General features: G+C 46.9%; 2 protein-coding genes and 1 pseudogene across 3 annotated transcripts; 2 read left to right on the top strand and 1 right to left on the bottom strand.

Annotated features, from left to right (window-relative positions):
• The first annotated feature begins 1,444 nt into the window (after positions 1 to 1,444).
• Positions 1,445 to 8,343, top strand: NDUFV1 (NADH:ubiquinone oxidoreductase core subunit V1). The gene is made up of 10 exons (XM_066611325.1): positions 1,445 to 1,606; positions 2,616 to 2,698; positions 3,237 to 3,407; positions 4,847 to 5,030; positions 5,364 to 5,553; positions 5,965 to 6,177; positions 6,344 to 6,510; positions 6,587 to 6,668; positions 7,720 to 7,865; positions 8,053 to 8,343. Exons 1-10 carry the CDS (start codon positions 1,529 to 1,531, stop codon positions 8,134 to 8,136), a joined length of 1,398 nt encoding a protein of 465 aa, XP_066467422.1. The 5' UTR covers positions 1,445 to 1,528; the 3' UTR covers positions 8,137 to 8,343.
• A 71-nt stretch (positions 8,344 to 8,414) lies between these two features.
• LOC136637306 (5S ribosomal RNA) lies at positions 8,415 to 8,528 on the bottom strand (annotated as a pseudogene).
• A 3,631-nt stretch (positions 8,529 to 12,159) lies between these two features.
• NUDT8 (nudix hydrolase 8) lies at positions 12,160 to 17,182 on the top strand. Of its 2 annotated transcripts, none has more exons than XM_066634513.1 (6): positions 12,160 to 12,321; positions 14,876 to 14,937; positions 15,019 to 15,281; positions 15,551 to 15,683; positions 16,065 to 16,142; positions 16,434 to 17,182. In XM_066634513.1, the coding sequence occupies exons 3-6, from the start codon at positions 15,025 to 15,027 to the stop codon at positions 16,653 to 16,655; spliced, it is 690 nt and encodes a 229-aa protein (XP_066490610.1). In that variant the 5' UTR covers positions 12,160 to 12,321; positions 14,876 to 14,937; positions 15,019 to 15,024; the 3' UTR covers positions 16,656 to 17,182. The 2 variants fall into 2 exon arrangements, with proteins under 2 accessions (XP_066490610.1, XP_066490617.1); XM_066634520.1 differs by lacking the exon at positions 12,160 to 12,321 and adding an exon at positions 12,527 to 12,583.
• The last annotated feature ends 2,324 nt before the right edge of the window (positions 17,183 to 19,506 follow it).

The following is a 19,506-nucleotide window of genomic DNA, read 5'->3' as shown; positions in this document are numbered from 1 at the left end:
CTTCTTTCTTTGCGGTATACACCTCTGCTGGGCCTCTATTACTGTTGTTTTAAGCAGCCTCCATGCACTCTGGAGAGATTGGACTCTTTTTACCCTCCCTTTCAACCTCCTTCTAACCAGCCTCCTCATTTGGGGGAAGTCTGCCCATCGGAAGTCAAGGGTTTTTGTTAGAGATTTGCCTGGTATTCTTCCCCCAACGTGCATGTCAAAACGGATCGCAGCATGATCACTGTTCCCCAATGGCTCAATAACATTTACATCTCTTACCAGGTCCTGCATACCGCACAATATTAAATCCATTCATTTCAATATTTTGTTTCTAATATTTTAGACTTGATACTACCATGGTATATGACTGCTTTGGGGAAATGTTACAGATCTGTATTTTTAACAGGTTAAGATTAAAACTACTGCAACCCACTTCACTCCAGGGGTGAAATGAGCTAAATCTTTGAATTAATTATAGGTGTGCACAATTAACAAGATATGTTCTCCTGATCCCTGTTGTTATGCAGTTAGGTTAACCAACCAATCTAGTGCCTTAGATGTGTAAACAGACACTCCCTGCCAGACACTAGCTGGCTGCACAGGCTACTGGATACAGATTGCCTCTTTGCATTAAGAGCTCCTTTGTTATGTAAGCAGACACTGCTGCAGGCTATGGGACACCTGGCTGCCTTATTAAGAGACTCTTTGTCATGCTTTGAGCAGCATCCTATATGTGGTTTGTCCTTAATCAAACAGTTGTTAAGTGGCGCACGCCTGTATACTAAGGCTGCAGTCCTATACACTTTCCTAGAAGTAGGCCTGTTGATGTTACTTCTAAGCAGACATGCATAGGATTGGGCTGTAAGTTTTCCAAGTAGGAATAAGAGGCTGGAGAAGAAAACACTCCAATGAACACATTTAAAGCGAATTGTTGCTGTTGTATAGTCTTAATGTACAGCGGTGGGGGGTCATGATGAGCTCCTGCACTACTATACACTGAGGGGAAGCTGGGGCAGGAGCAGGTGAGCCCCCCAGGGATGTATGATGGGTGGGGAGGCAGGTGAGGCAGAGCCTCCCACCTTAGTCCTTTGAAAAGCGCCGCCGCCGTGGGAAGCACTCAATCGCGTGGGTTGAGGGCGCTTGGGTGCCTCCCACGGTGGCGGCGCTTTTCAAAGGACTATGGGGGGGGGAGGCTCTGACTCACCTGCCTCCCCACCCACTGCCTTTTGAAGGACTCTTGTGGGGAGGCTCTGCCTCACCTGCCTCCCCATCCACCGCACGTGCCTGGAATCCCCAGCTGAGAGGAGACACTATCTGGGGAGCCACCTCAGGCGCCAGGAGGTCTTGGACCAACCTCGCCCAGAGGAAACAGACTCCCAGCTGCACTACAACTCCCAGCATCCTTCGCGCCTAGGGTTCCAGCCTCGCTGACGTTCTCACGTGTCGCCCCGGAGCGTGACGTAGAGTGGTCGCGCGGAGCAGCTGAAGGTGACGGGATCTGTGAGGGCGACGAGAGGCACCCCGTCGTCTCCTCGGTGCCATGTTGGTCGCTCGGCCGCTTCTGCTGCGGGGGGCCTGCGCCCAGGCGCGCTTCCTTTCCGCTGCCGCTCCGGAGTCGGTGAGCCCTCGCAGCCCTTCCCGCTCCTCCTGCTCTTCCCCGACAGCTCAGAGGAGAAAGGGGGGGGGGAAGAGAGCTCCCCCCCCCAGCGCACTTCCAGGGCTTCCTCGAGCTGCTCAGCAGCTGCTGCTTCTGCCTGGTGATAAGGACCGGCGGCTTCGTTTGCTCCTCTTCAAAGCAGAGGCCCCCCCCCGCACCCCTTGACAGGCCTTAGTGAGGCTGAGGCTCTGCCTCACCTGCCTCCCCACCCACTGCCCCACCTCACTAGGCTCTCACTGCTAGTGAGGCTAAGGGTCGCCAGAACCAACTGACACCCACTCAGTTTGAGTGTTTGACAGTCAGGACAGACTCAAGAAAATATTTCTTCACCCAGCGTATGATTAGTCTGTGGAACTCCTTGCCACAGTAAGTGGTGATGGCCTCTTGCTTGGATGCCTTTGAAAGGGGATTGGATTTATGGAGGCACTATCTGCTCCATCACAGGTTACAAGCTGTGGTGTCCATGCACAATCTCCTGGCTTTAGAAGTAGGCAGCCTCAGAATGCCAGATGCTACAGAGTGGCACCAGGATGCAGGTGTCTTGTATGCTGCCTGTGGCATTTGGTGGGCCACCATGAGATACAGGAAGGAGACCTCTGGGCTGATCCATCAGGGCTCTTCTTCGGTTCTCTGCAGCCGGTGGAAGTAGCACCAAGTGCAGGTCTCTTGTGGTCTTGTGGGCTCCCTGAGGCATCTGGTGGGCCACTGTGGGATACAGGAAACTAGATGGGCCTTTTGCCTGATCCAGCAGGGCTCTTCTTATATTCTTAAGGTTCAGTTCTCCATCTTTCTAGTGCTGTTGCGACCACAATTCAACCCTGAGCTAAGGGAACAAATATATACTGCACTGTACTCCCACTGCAGGATGTAGCACATGTCATGGCGGCACAATGTTGGAAAGTTGGATAGGATTGGGCCCTAAGCCTTTTTTCAGCTTCATTTTTGTCGTCCTCCCCTTTCTCTTCCATAGGCTCCCCCTAAAAAAACACAGTTTGGGCCCCTCAAGGATGAGGACCGCATTTTCACGAATCTGTATGGACGCCACGAGTGGAGGTGAGAGTGCATTCCATGCTTTGGTGAAAAAGGATTAGGTTTCTTAACAGAGTATGGCTAATTAAATACGAGAGACTCAAATTAGAAGAGAAGCAAGAATATTTAGTAAATGAATATTGGAGTACTTTTCAAATCTCAGCCTCCACACTGTGGCCAGATACTCTTCCCCAGTTCCCAAAGTTATGGTTTCCTCAAGATCAGGTGAATAGATAATCCAGTAACTAGAGAACCCTAATCAACGTGTGTTGTCTAAGAGGTCCAGGCAGATTGTGTAGCTCTTTATCATTTAGGCTGCAGTCCTAACCCATTTTCCAGCACTGACATAAGGGCAATGCAGCTCCAAGGTGCAGCTCCAACAAACATTCCCTTACTATGAGGAGGCCTCTGTGAGTGACACCCAACTGCAGGATGCAGCACACATCCCACTGGCACAGCTATGCCAATGCTGGAAAGTGGGTTAGGATTGCGTTTTTAGTCTGCTTGCATGATATAATTAATTTGGACAACTCTTGTTACCTAACCTTTTTTTTGTTTTTAGGTTGAAAGGGGCTTTGAGCCGAGGCGACTGGTACAAAACCAAGGAAATACTGCTGAAGGGCGTTGACTGGATCTTGAATGAGATAAAAATTTCAGGCCTAAGAGGCCGTGGTGGGGCTGGTTTTCCCACTGGTTTGAAGTGGAGCTTTATGAACAAGCCCCCAGATGGCAGGTGTGTTATAGTGGGAACAAACTGCAGCTTGGTTTCAAGTTATTCCAAGATATCCATGTCTGCTCATGGAAGAATTGTCCAAAACTGTAGTTCTAGAGATTTTAAAAAACACACATACACACCAACTCTAACAAAACCACTTTTAGGTTGGCAAAGGCTTCTGGTCATGCTGGGTTTCAGAATCAAAAATTTCTGCTTTTGTTTTGCACTTTTAAAACAGTAGCACATTGTTGCTGAGAATATCCACCTTTGGCTTAGAGTCATGTGGTTCTGTCTTCTCGGGTTGTGTTCTGTAAAGAGGCTGCTTCAGATGAGCAGCAAATAGTAATAAAGCATTTCCAGTATACCTTCCATCATCTTGACACATTAAAAACACTGTCCTGTAGGATAGTGAACCAGTTTGGCACAGAAAAAACTAGCTTCAAATTCTGATCAGCTGTGAAGCTAGTCTTGGGCAAGAGACTTTCAGCTTAACCTACCTCATGTGATCCTTGTGCGGCTAAAGCTTCATTCTGAGCTTCAGGGGATGGGGAAATTGTTAAACATAACAAACAAAGGATGTTCAGGTCATGCATCCTAATGCTCATGGTTCTTCCTAAGACTTGGATTGCTAAAGGCAGAGTATTAATAATAATTATAATTTGTTTTTTAAAATAGTAAGATAAGACCCATTAGAAAAGAGAGGGGGATTGTTCCGGGAACGTGATGGTGAATAGCTATTAAACTAGATCAGTGTCTCCAAACCACGGGATCGCTGCGTTATGAAAAAGACCATTCTACTCTGCAGCCTCTTATCTTTCAAGCCAATCTCCTCACAAACTCACACCAGGCAGCCTTTCCACTGTCTATCACCCCAGCGAGCTCTGTGCCCTGATTTCTGGGCAGACATGGCTTCCCAAAGCAAGTTTGTGACGAGATTGGCTTGAAAGATAAGAGGCTGCAGCGTAAAACAGTAAGCAGCATGCTACACGTGGAGGGTGTTTTTGTAATGCCAGTTCTGGCCTGTGGGCCATAGTTTGGTGCCTGCTGAAGCAGATCAATAAGAGGGTTTTTTTCCTATTATTTATATAGCACTATCAGTGTACCATGCAGAGTGGTTGTCTGCTGCTGGAATACAACAGGGAGGGGTCAGACAGGGTGATGGACAGATCTCACACTCTCCTTCAATTACGGTGCAGAGTTGTTGACCTGGATGGAGACTGAGAAAGAGAGCAGGGCAGGATGGTGTTTGGAAAGAGTAATACTTAATACTCAGACGGTTGTCTAAGACAAGATCCTGAGTTGGATGGACCTTTGATCCAGTTAATTAGTCTTCAGAAGTAAACTAAAGTCATTGATTGGCATACTGACTGCAATAAAACAGATGCATGCAGATGGGGGAAAAACTAGTTTCCCAATGATCCTCACTCTTTTCTCACTTGATTCTCCCTGTGTTTCAGACCCAAGTACTTGGTGGTGAATGCAGATGAAGGGGAGCCAGGGACCTGTAAGGACAGGGAGATCATGCGCCATGATCCCCACAAGCTGGTGGAGGGCTGCCTTGTGGCAGGTCGAGCTATGGGGGCTCGAGCTGCTTATATCTATATTCGTGGAGAGTTCTATAATGAGGCCTCAAACTTGCAGGTGAGTGGCTGTTCTCCCAGTGTGCAGTAGTGAACAATGTTTTTATCCTTAGGGGTTTCCCTTGTGAGAGTTTCCAGGTAAAGCAAGTTGATTCACCTCTTATTGCCCAAACCTGTGCATGAGTATTTGGAAGCAGGTATGCTGAGTTCAGTAGGACTTACTTCCAAGTGAATGTTATGCTTGTGCATATTATGCGGATTGCATGTGTAGACTCATCCCTATGATAACATTTACTGTTCTTTGTGCCTTGTATCTTTCTGTTTTTTGAGGACAAGATAGCAAGTCTTTAAGATTTAAGACTGTGTGTCAGCTGCATTCATGCTGTTTCATTAGGTGGCAATCAGGGAGGCCTATGAGGCAGGACTAGTAGGCAAGAATGCTTGTGGCTCCGGCTATGACTTTGATGTCTTTGTGGCAAGAGGAGCAGGTGCCTACATCTGTGGTGAAGAGACGGCACTTATCGAATCCCTTGAGGGCAAGCAGGGCAAGCCACGCCTCAAGCCACCCTTCCCAGCTGATGTGGGTATGGCGCCTTCAGTGTTCCCTCTCTTATGGTGTAATTATGGGTATAGTGTGTGTTCCTGTTCTCACCCCTACCCTCAGATGCCCACCTCTATGAACATATATATGCCACTCCACCTCTTCTGGGAGATTTACTGTCTTTCTCCTTTTTGCGTACTGTATATATGTCTTCTTGGGGAGCATTCACCTAAAGCATTTCTCCTTAGCTGAAATAGGTACATGACCTTCCCTGGGGAAAAAAAATTCCTTTAATATCATTATTGTTTCCTCTGCCCCCTACGTCTTCATCCTGGGCCTGTGGTGTTGACTGGGATAACTTTCTTACCCACTTACCTGCCTTTCCAATATCTTTATCCAAGAGGTGCTTTAAAAGGATTGTTAAAGCTAACACTCTTTTTTTTTCTGTCTCTAGGTGTTTTTGGTTGTCCAACCACTGTGGCAAATGTAGAAACTGTGGCTGTGGCACCTACCATCTGCCGTCGAGGAGGTACCTGGTTTGCTAGTTTTGGGCGTGAGCGCAACTCTGGAACCAAACTCTTCAACATCTCAGGCCACGTCAACACACCTTGTACTGTGGAAGAGGAAATGTCAATACCACTACGTGACCTGATTGAGCGACATGCAGGTAACGTCTTTCCTTTTCATAAGAAAAAGGCCACCTTATTCCCTTCAACTAGCTTGGGTTAGTAAGGGAAGCCTAGCATCCTCTGTCACTTTCTGTTGTGACCTGTCTTGTTGTGGATGAGTAACACTGTGAGCAGGGCCTGACTCTCTCATCTGTTTCTATCTAGGGGGAATTAGGGGTGGCTGGGATAACCTGCTTGCTGTGATTCCTGGAGGCTCATCCACCCCCCTCATCCCCAAGTCAGTGTGTGAGACAGTGCCGATGGACTTTGATGGGTTGGTGCAAGCTCAGACTGGGCTTGGGACAGCTGCTCTCATTGTCATGGACAAATCGGTAAGGATTGCCCTTTGGCCCTTAATGTTCCATGGTCCTACTCCATAGGGGTCTTCACCATCTCTTCATTCTCCAGACAGATATAGTTCGAGCCATTGCCCGCCTCATTGAGTTCTACAAGCATGAAAGCTGTGGGCAGTGCACACCATGTCGAGAGGGTGAGTAAGAATACCCAGGACTACTTCAAAATTCTTCTCCCAAAACTTTGTAGCTGGGTGGAGATCTGAACCTATGTTTCCCACATCCAGTCCTAACAGTTTAGCCACACTGCCAGTGGGTGGGCACTCTCTGGCCTCTGTAATAGTTCTGCTTAATGTGAATGTCTCCGTATAGTCACACTTTCCCTTGAACAGGGAATATCTCTAGGCTGTGGGTACTGTGCTAATTATGAATTTGGTAAACCCCACTCTAGCCGAGTTTTGCAGTATAGGCTTAGCAATCTTGATATATCCTGCAGTCTAACATATATGCAGACAGCACACTGAGCTAAGTGGTGTGTTATAATGGGGGGGGGGGGGGCTCAAGCCTAGGTTCCTTTAATTGGATATTAACCCATAATTCATTTCTGTCATTCTGGGTTGGAATGAGAGAACCTGTACATGTGTAGGTGGCTTCTGCTAAAAGCTTAAAAGATGGAGAATTTACATTTGGTGGCCAGACTGCAGGATTTCTCTAGTGGGCACATCTGTTACCTTGCTATGATTCCTTATCTCTTTTGTTATGTATTGCCCTTAATATTGTGTCTTTCTGTGATGCAAGCTTTTAGAAAAAACTTTACCCCCAAAAGACTAAATTATAGCTTTAAAAAGCATCTCGTAAATCAGTATTCAGTTGCCTAATATATAGGTAACTTCCCCTTATAAAAAAAGTTGTTAGCAATCACTGCATTTGGGTGGAGTGGGGGGAATGGATTGAGGGCAAATTGTATATCTCTTGCCTATTGATATATTGCTGAAAGCACTATGGAATAACACAGAGGTCTGAAGATACCTGCATTTTGTCTAGAAAGGAAGTTGCACTTTGCCCAGGATGAGATCAGCAGCAGACCTAAAGTTCAGGGTACAAAGTCCATGAGATGCTTCTTACTACCCAGCTACTGTGACCTGGTGTATTGCTCCTCTTTCTCCCTCCACCCCACCCATGATTGCCTATCCTTTCAGAATTATTGGAGTTGTATTTGGCTGTTTAACATGGAATCTCTTCCTACAGGTGTTGACTGGATGAACAAGGTGATGTGGCGGTTTGTGAAAGGCAATGCACAGGTGTCAGAGATTGATGCACTCTGGGAGATTAGCAAGCAGATTGAGGGTCATACAATCTGTGCCCTGGGTGATGGGGCGGCTTGGCCTGTACAGGTAACTTCCTAGACTGCTTTGCCTTACCTAACTCATGAAGATTATGCTGAAGAATCTTGTTTACTGTGTGTTTTTTGCTGCGAAAAAGCTAGCAGTCACTCTAAATGGGGAGGAGGCAGACTGGGGAAGAGGAAAGCCTCAAGGATGTGTGTTCTGCTGTCCCTTACCGAATGCTTCCTTCTTCCAGGGCCTGATTCGTCACTTCCGTCCAGAGCTGGAGGAACGGATGAGACGATACCATGAGTCAAAGGCACAGCAAGCATCCGGATGAACATCCAGAACACCCAACTCAATGAAAAGTTATTCCTTTGTGTATTGGTTGGGTCTCCTTAAGGGGCAGATTGTTGTGGCTTTGAGAATAGTGCACTTACCTGATTATTCAGGTTTTTGGCATGTGCATGTAGGTTGCAACCTGCCTCAGTAGTGTTTTCCTTTTGCCTTCTTGCAGGGCAAGTAAGCTATTAAATGTTTGACTGATTCTATGGCTTTTTGGTGCTTTCTGGTCATAGGTTAGGTTGACAACCTTCAGTCTCGAAAAACTATGGTATAAGCCTACAGCACCCAGTATTCCCAGGCGGTCTCCCATCCAAGTACTAACCAGGCCTGACCCTGCTTAGCTTCCGAGATCAGACGAGATCAGGCATGTGCAGGGTAACAGTATACTCAATATACACTCAGTATACTCAATATACACAGTATATTCTGGTCATAAGGAAAGTGAGAAAAGGTAGATAGCTACTTTACTCCTTTTGAATACAGATATGGATGGGTGAAGATTATAGAATGTCTACTACCAGCACTCTTTTGTATAAAAATTCTACCTATGCAGTCAGAATTCAAATGCCTAGGACTTGTGCTTACTATTCCTTCTGCTGCATACATCAGTAACTTCTTCAAGGAAGGAACAACACTATATAGTTTTCAAAGAGGATGTAACTTTAATCCATGTGTCATCAATTACATACTGAGGGTGCAATCCTAACCCACTTTCCAGCACCCATATAAGGGCAATGCAGCTCCAAAGTAAGGAAACACATATTCCTTTACTTTGAGGAGGCCTCAGTGAGTTCCACCCAACTGCAGGATGCAGCATATGTTCCATTGGCACAGCTATGCCAGTGCTGGAAAATTGGTTGGGCTTTGGGCCTAAATGGGGAAAAGCCTTGGTAGATTCAATGGCTAGAGAAAACAAACCCCAAAACAACATCAAATGCTAACAATTTGATTAATAAACTGTTTATCTGATTTTACCTCGATGATCGTACCACTATTCGCACTTGGCTTCTCTGAATGAAGTCTCTGTCTCTCTGATTGGAGAAGTGGTAGCTGCATGGTCACTCATCCAATTGTCTTAAAACCAGCTGAGCCAGTTTGGTTGACCCTGGCTACTTTTTAACCTGTATCACAGCTCTGAATGACACAGGCTGGTGTAATTGAGTTTAACAGCCCAATCCTATCCACACTTTCCTGGGAGTAAGCTCCATTGACTTTAATGAGACTTACTTCTGAGTAGACATGCATAGGATTGGGCTGTAAACTTGCTCCTACATAAGGAAATAGACAAAAAAATACATAAAGTGTAGACATTTTATGAGAAGGAGTCTCCTTAGGAGCTGCTGAGTCAGTCCAGAGCAGCAGTTTCGCCCCCCCCTTGTTGTTGACCTTTTCCTTTGCCCTCCATCAACTGGTAAACCACAAACTCAGCTTTGATCTAGCTCATCAGATTGTGAAGACCCCCCCCCCTTCTCCTGTGTGGGATACTGGAGAAGTGACCCCAAGCAACAATCCAACAGGTAAATTAAGGTCACACAGGTTGTATAAAGCAAAATGAAGAAATCCCCATAGTCCATCTACCTGGTCTCTCAACTGGTGTGTGGATGCAGTGATTAACGTGGCTCACCTGCATCCAGCCCTGCGTGGTATGAGCATAGGAACCAGAAACCTGAACTGTCATAAGTACCTAGGGAAGGGGAAAGTATCCAGAAAAAAAACTTAGTTCTCAGCTTCCCTCCAGGACTTATTTCTAAGTAGATACACACAGGCTTGCACCATTTGCCTCCTTTCTTCATCATCTTTGTGGAAAGATGATTCCTCCATAGCCACAGCACTGCATTCTAATTGTTTTTAGGGCTTCTCCTTATCCTAGAGGCAGAGGTTGCATATAGTCATCATGGCTTGTAACCTGTGAAGGTCCTGTGCTCCATAAAGCTGCCCAATCCCCCTTTAAAGGCATCTAGATACCTTCACCACATCCTGTGGCAAGGAGTTTCATAGATTACTGAAGCTATTCTGGGGCAATTCTGTTCCCCCCCCCTTTGAAGAGTGATCCTCCCCACTGATGAACATAAGTTCAGTGTTTTATATATTTATTTGTTACCTAAGAAAGGCCCTACTGTTGGCCTTGAATCTCAGGGAATTGAGACCAATTTCCAAGTGACTACTAGCAGTCCTGAAGATTTTAACAGGTCTTCCCTGGTTTAATGGCATGATGGGGGCAGGGGAAATTATCCAGGAATAGCTTCAGTCAGAGTTTGCCACCTTTTATTAAGATGTTGCAGACCCTGTGCTTTCTTTATATACACCCTTTAAAAAAAGGGGGGGGGAGTTTGCATGCACACAGAGGCAGTGTAGCTTATTTCTTTTGAATAATAAGGCTGAGGGCCTTGTCTTGGCTTTTCCAGTGTGTTTTAAGATGGAGTGGACGTTGGAGGGCATCAACCCTAACAAAAAATTGGCCAAAAGGTGCCATCTTGCCCCAGTCAGTGCCACTTGCCCTACCCATGAGGTGAATTTCAGGGCTGTGGGGAGACAGGTGAGGCAGAGCCTCCCCACCACAGTCCTTCGAAAAGCGCTGCCACCACGTGAGGTGCCCAAGCACCGACGACCCACTTGCTGGGTGCTTGGGCACCTCACAAGGCGGCAGCGCATTTTGAAGGACTGCGGTGGGGAGGCTCTGCCTCACCTGCCTCCCCACCCACTGCACTTCCCTGGTGAATTTAAGGCAGTGACATCATGGCATGCTTTGAAAGAGTAGGGTAGGATCTGTCCTGGGACCGGTGCTTTTCAACCTCTTCATAAATGACCTGGAGACAGGGTTGAGCAGTGAAGTGGCTAAGTTTGCAGACGACACCAAACTTTTCCGAGTGGTAAAGACCAGAAGTGATTGTGAGGAGCTCCAGAAGGATCTCTCCAGACTGGCAGAATGGGCAGCAAAATGGCAGATGCGCTTCAATGTCAGTAAGTGTAAAGTCATGCACATTGGGGCAAAAAATCAAAACTTTAGATATAGGCTGATGGGTTCTGAGCTGTCTGTGACAGATCAGGAGAGAGATCTTGGGGTGGTGGTGGACAGGTCGATGAAAGTGTCGACCCAATGTGCGGCGGCAGTGAAGAAGGCCAATTCTATGCTTGGGATCATTAGGAAGGGTATTGAGAACAAAACGGCTAATATTATAATGCCGTTGTACAAATCGATGGTAAGGCCACACCTGGAGTATTGTGTCCAGTTCTGGTCGCCGCATCTCAAAAAAGACATAGTGGAAATGGAAAAGGTGCAAAAGAGAGCGACTAAGCTGATTACGGGGCTGGGGCACCTTCCTTATGAGGAAAGGCTACGGCGTTTGGGCCTCTTCAGCCTAGAAAAGAGACGCTTGAGGGGGGACATGATTGAGACATACAAAATTATGCAGGGGATGGACAGAGTGGATAGGGAGATGCTCTTTACACTCTCACATAATACCAGAACCAGGGGACATCCACTAAAATTGAGTGTTGGGCGGGTTAGGACAGACAAAAGAAAATATTTCTTTACTCAGCGCGTGGTCGGTCTGTGGAACTCCTTGCCACAGGATGTGGTGCTGGCGTCTAGCCTAGACGCCTTTAAAAGGGGATTGGACGAGTTTCTGGAGGAAAAATCCATTATGGGGTACAAGCCATGATGTGTATGCGCAACCTCCTGATTTTAGGAATGGGTTAAGTCAGAATGCCAGATGTAGGGGAGAGCACCAGGATGAGGTCTCTTGTTATCTGGTGTGCTCCCTGGGGCATTTGGTGGGCCGCTGTGAGATACAGGAATCTGGACTAGATGGGCCTATGGCCTGATCCAGTGGGGTTGTTCTTATGTTCTTATGTAGGGGCGATAGCTGCTTTGGCGCCCTTCCGGGGTTGCCTCGGCATGCCATTTCCACACTGCGTGCACTCTGCATGTTTCTTATGTCTACAGTTCGGTCTTCCAGAAGACACACACACGTGAGGGGCCGCTGGCACTCCCCCTCCCGCCTCGACCATGGGAGGCGAGTCGTGACGCTCGGCGGCCGCTCGCTAGCTCTAAGGAGCCGCGGGCGGGGCTTGCGCGTCCTCGGGCTGTGATTGGCTGAGACGGGAGCCTCTGTCCGCGCGGGCCCGACAGAATTTTGGGAGAGGACCCCGTCTTTTCGCCCTCGCGGCTTGTGGAAAGGTGACCTCCATTTTATTGCCTGGCGGAAGTGCCTCAGCTGACGTTGTAGCGTCGCGGTTCCCCCATTTGTTTGGGGTGGGCGGAGGGGGCTTTGCGGCTCAGTCATGTTTGTTAAGGGGTCGGGACGGGGAGGCGGTGCTGTTGAAGCACCTCTGCTGCTTGCTTGTGGCTGACGGTCGGGGAGGGGTCATGCGGGGACAGCGGTCGCGGGACGGGGTCGCCCGCAGGAGCCTGGCTGCCGAGGGTGACCCAAGAGGCCAAGGTTGAAGGGAAGAGAGAAAGGGCGGCCGACTCGGCTGCCCGCGAAGGAGTCCCCACCCAGCTCCTTTGATTTGCTGACACGCGTTCTGCGTGACACGTGTCTTGGTCCTCGAGGGCTGGGAGAGGAACTATGGTTGAGATCAACAGAACCCCTACTGAGGCAGAGTCACTCACTGCCTTCACTCCCCTCCCTTGCACCAGGGAAGTGCGGTGGGTGGGGAGGCAGTTGAGGCAGAGACTCCCCACCGGAGTCCTTCGAAAAGCAGTGGGTGGGGAGGCAGGTGAGGCAGAGCCTCCCCACAAGAGTCCTTCGGGAAGCACTGCTGCCGTGGGAGGCACCCACCTGCAGAGCAGGTATCTAGTACAGGTTTGGGGCTGGCTGTGGCTCAGCCCAAGGCAAATGGAAATAATTCCCCTTATCCCAGGGTAGAGCCTTAGCGGCCCCAGTGGGTCTACTTGGAACTGCACCACCTGAAGCGTGGCACAGATTCAAGCAGCGCAGGCTGCCTGGGATCAGGGCTAGAATGCGGCATAAGTGCTGGATCCTGGCCCCGTCTCCCACCGCCCACCCTCCCCCTCCCTGAAATGTTTCCTCCCCACCATGCCCACACACCCCAAGACCCCTACGCCAGCCTGGAAAGGCTGACATAAACTTACCAAGCCCGGGACCTGTGTTGGCGCGGGGAGGCTGGCGAGTATAGTCAGCTCACCAACTCACTAGTCACCACAAACATGCCTCACAGCATGTTTGCAACAGTCCCAGGCTGGCACAAGGGAGTTGCACCAGCCCAATGCACACATTGTGCCCTTAGGGCCCAATCCTATCCAACTTTCCAGCATAGTGCAACCACAGTGCACCCTCGAGGCGTGCGAACAGATGTTCCCATACCTTGAAGAGGCCTCTGTGACTGCCTCCTCCACACAGGAAGCAGTGCATACCCCATTGGCATAGCAGCAGCGGAACTGGAAAATTGGATAGAATTGGGCTCTTAATCTTCCAAAACAGGAAGCTCCAGTACCAAGGCTTGGACTCCTCTGTCTTCAAATCTCTTGGGCCCAGAGATTATCTTGACATACTATATTTAGTACCTGTCACAGTGGAGTTCCTGGTCTGTGATGATTGTAGATACTGTAGCAAGCTAATGTTTGCTACCTTGAGTACTCCATTTATTTGGAGGAAAAGGCAGGATATAAATAAATATAATATTTATAAAGGATAAATAAATATTGTGACTTTAAAAATAAAAAGCTGAAAGCAAACAACAATGCTGGGAAGTGTCAAGATGTCTACACAAAGCTATCTTAGCTGATGCGAACACAAATTTTTTTAAAGCAGAAGGTTAGCAGATATGAAACTAATGACCATAGAACAGAAATGAGAATAGATCCATAATCCAGACCCCAAGTAAGATTAGTTATACAGAGAGTGAGATATGAACTTCGTACTCTGGAATTCCGAACATTGCAGCTGCTTAAATGGTGGGCCGATACCCCTGCCCATCTCCTGATGAGTGCATTCAGCGCTCCTATTGCCACTACTGAGGATTCAGGGGTCAGTCCAGCCAAATTGGCCTTGTGATGGATAAGAGGCTGACACTGTCCATGCTCAACCAGGCTGACACCTAACTCTTACATAAGAAGCCAAAAGTTTGCTGCTGGATACGATTAAGAGCTGCCCAATCTAGCATTCTTTGCAAAAATCCCCACCACCAGGAGTTGCTCAGTAATCTATCAGTAGTTGGCCAGTGACCCACTTAAGAACTGCAGTATGCCTTTTCTCAATTCCTGGCTCATAACTCCTACAAATTAAGCCAAGTAGTAGGAAAAGGATATGTTACGGACATCGTCAAATGTTTTGGTGCACAGGGTCACCCTTCACATCTTATCAAAGAACCATGAGAAGGAGCAACATCAGCCTTGAGAGAAATTGCATCATTATAGAGATTGTATTGCAGAAGGCAGAGGTCTCACTGTTAGGTGACCATCAGAGTTGGTGCTGCATAGGAAGCAGAATTTTCCAAGAACTATGAGCAACAATATCCCATACTGCATCATTCTTCTGTGTGTGAGTGCTTGTAAAAAACTTATTAAAGTGTGTCTGCTGGAAAGTACAAAAGGGGATTATTTTGATTAGCATTTCCAAATGTCTAAAGATGGCCCAGACTCAGTACTGAACATTAATAACCACAAGAGCACATGGCCTCAGTCTCTAATCTTGGAGTGTGTCTGCTTTCTTGGGTCATGTGTACACAACCCTGACTTTGGTTTTCTGTTTTTCCGTTGTTCTCTGCAGACTTTTGTGTAGCATGGCCTAGTAGTAGCAGCATTACTGGTAGCTGGACTAAAGAATAAAAGGTAAGTTGATGGTGAGAGAGGCCTCATGTCAAAGATGTAGAGACCCTCTCAAGCCTGCACCTTCCTTGTTTTTCCCTACAGGGCATTATGCTTCTATCCCTTCGCCACTTCTGCCAGGGTATGCCCTCTCCCCCTGTAGCCAGCATGGGCTCAGTTCGCAGATTCTTATCCTGGGAAAATGAGCAACGGTGCCGAGGGCTACTAGAAGCATCCACCAGCCGGTACAGACAGAAACCAGTGACCGCAGCTGTGCTGGTGTCTTTGTGCTCTGTATCTGGGGACCCAGCCATTCTGTATACCCTTCGTTCCAGCACCCTGACTGGCATACACAAAGGAGATGTCAGGTACTTGAAAGCCCCATCTTTCTTTGTAAATTTATGTAAAATAGAAACCATTTAGATAATCCCCATCTGTTTGCTCTTTCCTGAACTCCTGTCCTCCCATAATCCAGCAGATAGCCCCCCTCTGTCACACCCACGTATGCTCTTTCTTTCTTAGATCAGGATCACCCTGTCAAAGCTGCCAGTGCCCCTCAGTCCCAAGTAATCTCAGAGTCACCTGACTTTCCAGCCCTGAACCAGTCCTTAAAAAGAACCCTGATTTACTCATGCAGTTTCCCAGGTGGGAAGTGTGACGACTCTGACCGGGATGTCATCGCCACGGCACTCAGGGAGACTCGCGAAGAGCTGGGCCTGCAGTTAGGGGAGGACTGCATCTGGGGAATCATGAGACCTATTCCTGATAGGGTAATGTTGTATTGGGGTCCCTGGATCTTCAGGGAGAAAGTTAATCTTGGAAGGGCTTCTGCAAGGGTACAGTGACTGATACTCAGTTTGTGGTGGGGTTGCCTGAGGAAAGAATCCTCAGGGAGTGTTGTCTGATATGAAGGAAGTGTAGGCCTGTTTGGTATGCTCTTGAAGGGCAGGAATGGTTTGGGGGCTTGACTAAGGCTGCAATCCTGTACAAGGAAGTAAGTGCTGTTGAAATCAGTGGAACTTACTTCTAAGAAGACTTACCTGGGATTGAGCTGTAAGAAATTTATCACTTTGGGGCATGTCTTGCAGAAAATGCATGCAGAGGCCTGAAATTCATGTGGTGTTGTTGTATTAACTCTGGTTTTCTTTCAGAAGAGAAAGCTAGTTGCTCCTGTGCTGGCCAATTTGGGCCCTTTGGAGCACCTGACTCTTAAGCCTAACCCCCAAGAGGTGAGTCAGATAGCAGAAGGAATGCCATGACATCTCACTGCTCATTCTTGCTGGATATTACTCTGGAGATACATGGAGGAAGGCATGATTCAGCATCAGCCATGTATTGCCATTATGTCAACTTAAGCCCTGAGCATCTGGCTAGAAGGCTTGAGAGTGTGAGTGGTGATGATGGGCTACTGCTTTAACAGGGCAGTTAGGAGTTGGGGGAGGAAATAGTTATCTGTTACTAATCTGGGGGGCTAGTGCTTCCGCTCCTACTACACTTATCCTTGTTGTTTGATTTTTCAGGTTGAGTCTGTCTTCACACTCTCCTTTTCCCACCTGCTTCAAGAAAAGAACCAGGGCTATACCCACTTTTGTGACAAAGGGCACTACAGCCACACATTGCCCAACTTCCTTCATGGGCCTCATCGTGTATGGGGTCTCACAGCCATAATAACTGATTTGACTCTGGAATTGATGGCCCCAGGGGAGTATCACAGACGGACATTACCCCCTCGTGGGCTTTGACAGCCTGGTCCAAACATTGACTGTCAAGCTTTATGGCCCCTGCCCTGAAGTTTGCTGAAGAACAGTGCTACAGACAATTCCACGAGCTAGGTGCTAAGCCCCTCCCGGATCACCAAAGTCTTTAAAAGACTTCAAAAACTCTAGCCAGCTCTTCTTTTTGTTCAGCACAAAGAAACTGGTTTGTGTCTCTGCCCAAAGGGCATTATATCATGTTACCAGGGTAGATGGGGCAGATTAGGAATCCCTATCCAATTCTGCTGCTAACAGCTGCTTATGATTAAAAAAAAATAATAAACCTCTGATAAATACATAGATTGGGAGCACAATGCAAATTTTTGTTTTGTGTGTGTAGTGGTGAGTGGGAAATAAAACATAGCAGTTTTGAGCTCAGGCCTGCACCCTGGATTTGTGTTTGTTACTGAACAGTAACTCAGTTCAATTCAGTAATACTTTATGGACAGGCCAAGTTGAACAAGCATGAAGCCAATGAAGCAACCCATGCAGAATAAACTATGACCTGTGGATAAGTTTGTATTCCTTCCTCCTTGTCACTTATGAGATCCAGTCTAGTGACGGGCTGCAAGGGGATGGGGCTATAGCTCAGTTTTGGATAACATGCTTTACATGCAGAAGTTCCATGTTCAATCTGGCATTGCCAAGTAAGTCTAGAAAGACTCTCTGCCTGAAAGTCTGGAAATACTACTGATTTGTGCAGTTAGTGCTGACCGAGATGGATCAATGGCCTGACTCAGCATTAGGTAGCATCATTTGTTCAAGTCCTGCTATTGGAGATGTCTTAACCAGAGATGCCAGAAGGACAGCACACTGTTCACTGTTCTTTAACAGCAAGAGGGACAAGGGATAAGTATTGCTGGAGCCTTTTCAGTGTGCCAACATGAAGAATAATGCTAAGAACTTGCCAGGGCAGACAATACATTACGCTTCCATTCAGCATAGACAGTACTGAGCTAGAACGGACAAATGGCCTGACTCAGAATATGGGATATGACAGTTTCACTTGTTAGATTTCATCTATTGTCTCTTATCTGGATGTTGCAGAATAGAGCCTGAATGAATGTGAAGAGAGCCTGAAAGACACAGGTGCCCTGATTGACTGTTCTCAGTCAATGGTTAGACAATACATACACCATAGGCTGGATCTGGTCCATGGAGAATAAAATTACCCCCAGGAGTACCGAAATAGATATTTCCTGTTCTAACTAATTAACTGCAATCCTATGCATGTTTACTCAGACATAAGACCCTTAAGGTAACTGGGACTTGCTCCTAGATGATTGTAACTGATTGCAACCTTAGACACCATAAGAGAGCCATGGGAACAGCTTTGTAGTTAAGGCAAGAGGCATTCTCTGTTAAATTTTCAGTTCCTTACAAAATCAAAGCAATGTGACATTTGGTATGGAGGATCGCTTTGTGTGAGCAGTATAAATATTCAAGAAATTGGGTAAAGAATGGTTGAATTATTCTTATGTAAATACATGATTATGTGATTGATCTCATTTCCTATTGGCGTTGCTTACATGGAGTTAACCAATCAGCAACATCTTTTTTAACAATTACCTAAAGTTTCAGCAGGTAACTGTGTCAAGCTGTGCTTGGTCTGATGAACAACTTCTTTAACCTGCTATCTTGGCACCTATTAGTTAATTCTGCTATTAGCACTCTAGTTCCTGATCCTAACCTGATAGCCTGCTTTCATAGCAAAGACTTATCTTTCCCAGGCTGTTTTAGAGCCAAACTGCAGAAATCAAGAAACTACAGTAATAGCTGGGAAATATTAGCCCAGCAGGGCAGCACAACCCAATTTAAGATCATCACTAGCAACTAATGTTGCAGAGGCTGACACTTCAGGTAAACTGAGGGCTGCTCCATGCAGGATTGTATGATTTAGCTATGTGTACACAGAGGAGAGTTCATCTAGGAAACAAGTCTTCTTTAAAGTACTACTAACCAGGATAGCAGTATTTTGATATTTTGCAAATACATACTCCTGTCTCTTTTCTACGAAGGCTTAAAATTACAGTCCTCAGTCAGTAGATGGCACTGCCATCTCAAACATTTGGGAACCTTCTTTGATGGATTACTGGTCTTGTGCTGGATACAGGACATGAGAGTGACTATGTCTGGAGGGAGCAGCCTCCTCTTCCCAGCAACATTTCTCCTGAAGAGGAATGCAAGTCTTGACTACCTCCTGCAGAGGAACAGGCAGGCTATCCTTCCTGTTTGCATGAAATCACTGGGGCAGAAAGCCAGAGGCATAATGGGAATCCCCTACTTGGGCAATGCTTGAAAATGTGCTGACTAAATCCAGGAACGAGCTTCTTTTGGCTCATGGAACCAAAACAAAATACCCAAAGCTCCAAGAGAAAATTCTCTGTTGGATTGTTCAACAATTGAAAAATCTAGTTTGATTTAAATACACTGAAACAATAAATAGATCAATAGGTTGTCAACAGGTTAATTTCAATGCATTGAAATCAATTGCATGGAGGCTGCCATGTTGTAACCATAATGTATGGAGGCCACCATGTTCCTGCCAATAGCGATCAAATGCATGGAGGTGGCCATCTTTTCTTGCTCCAAGCTCACATTTCAAATTGCTAGTATGGCAAAGACGCTAGAATGTGAAAAACAAATGCAACCTGAGCGTGCTAGAAGGTTAAAAAAAAAAAAGCTGTCTAGCACTTCTAGCATCTAGAGCTAGATGCTGGAAAAAACACAGCCTTTGTGCTATAAAAGTTATGATTTGCACCTCCTCTCAGAACTTCCAAGATTGGGTTGAGGATCACAGTTCTGCTTGTCTCCCAATAAATATGTTTGGATCAGGGTG

The sequence above is a fragment of the Tiliqua scincoides genome, chromosome 1, assembly GCF_035046505.1.
Source record: "Tiliqua scincoides isolate rTilSci1 chromosome 1, rTilSci1.hap2, whole genome shotgun sequence".
Lineage (NCBI taxonomy): Eukaryota > Metazoa > Chordata > Lepidosauria > Squamata > Scincidae > Tiliqua > Tiliqua scincoides.
This window is presented reverse-complemented; position numbering and strand designations above follow the sequence as displayed.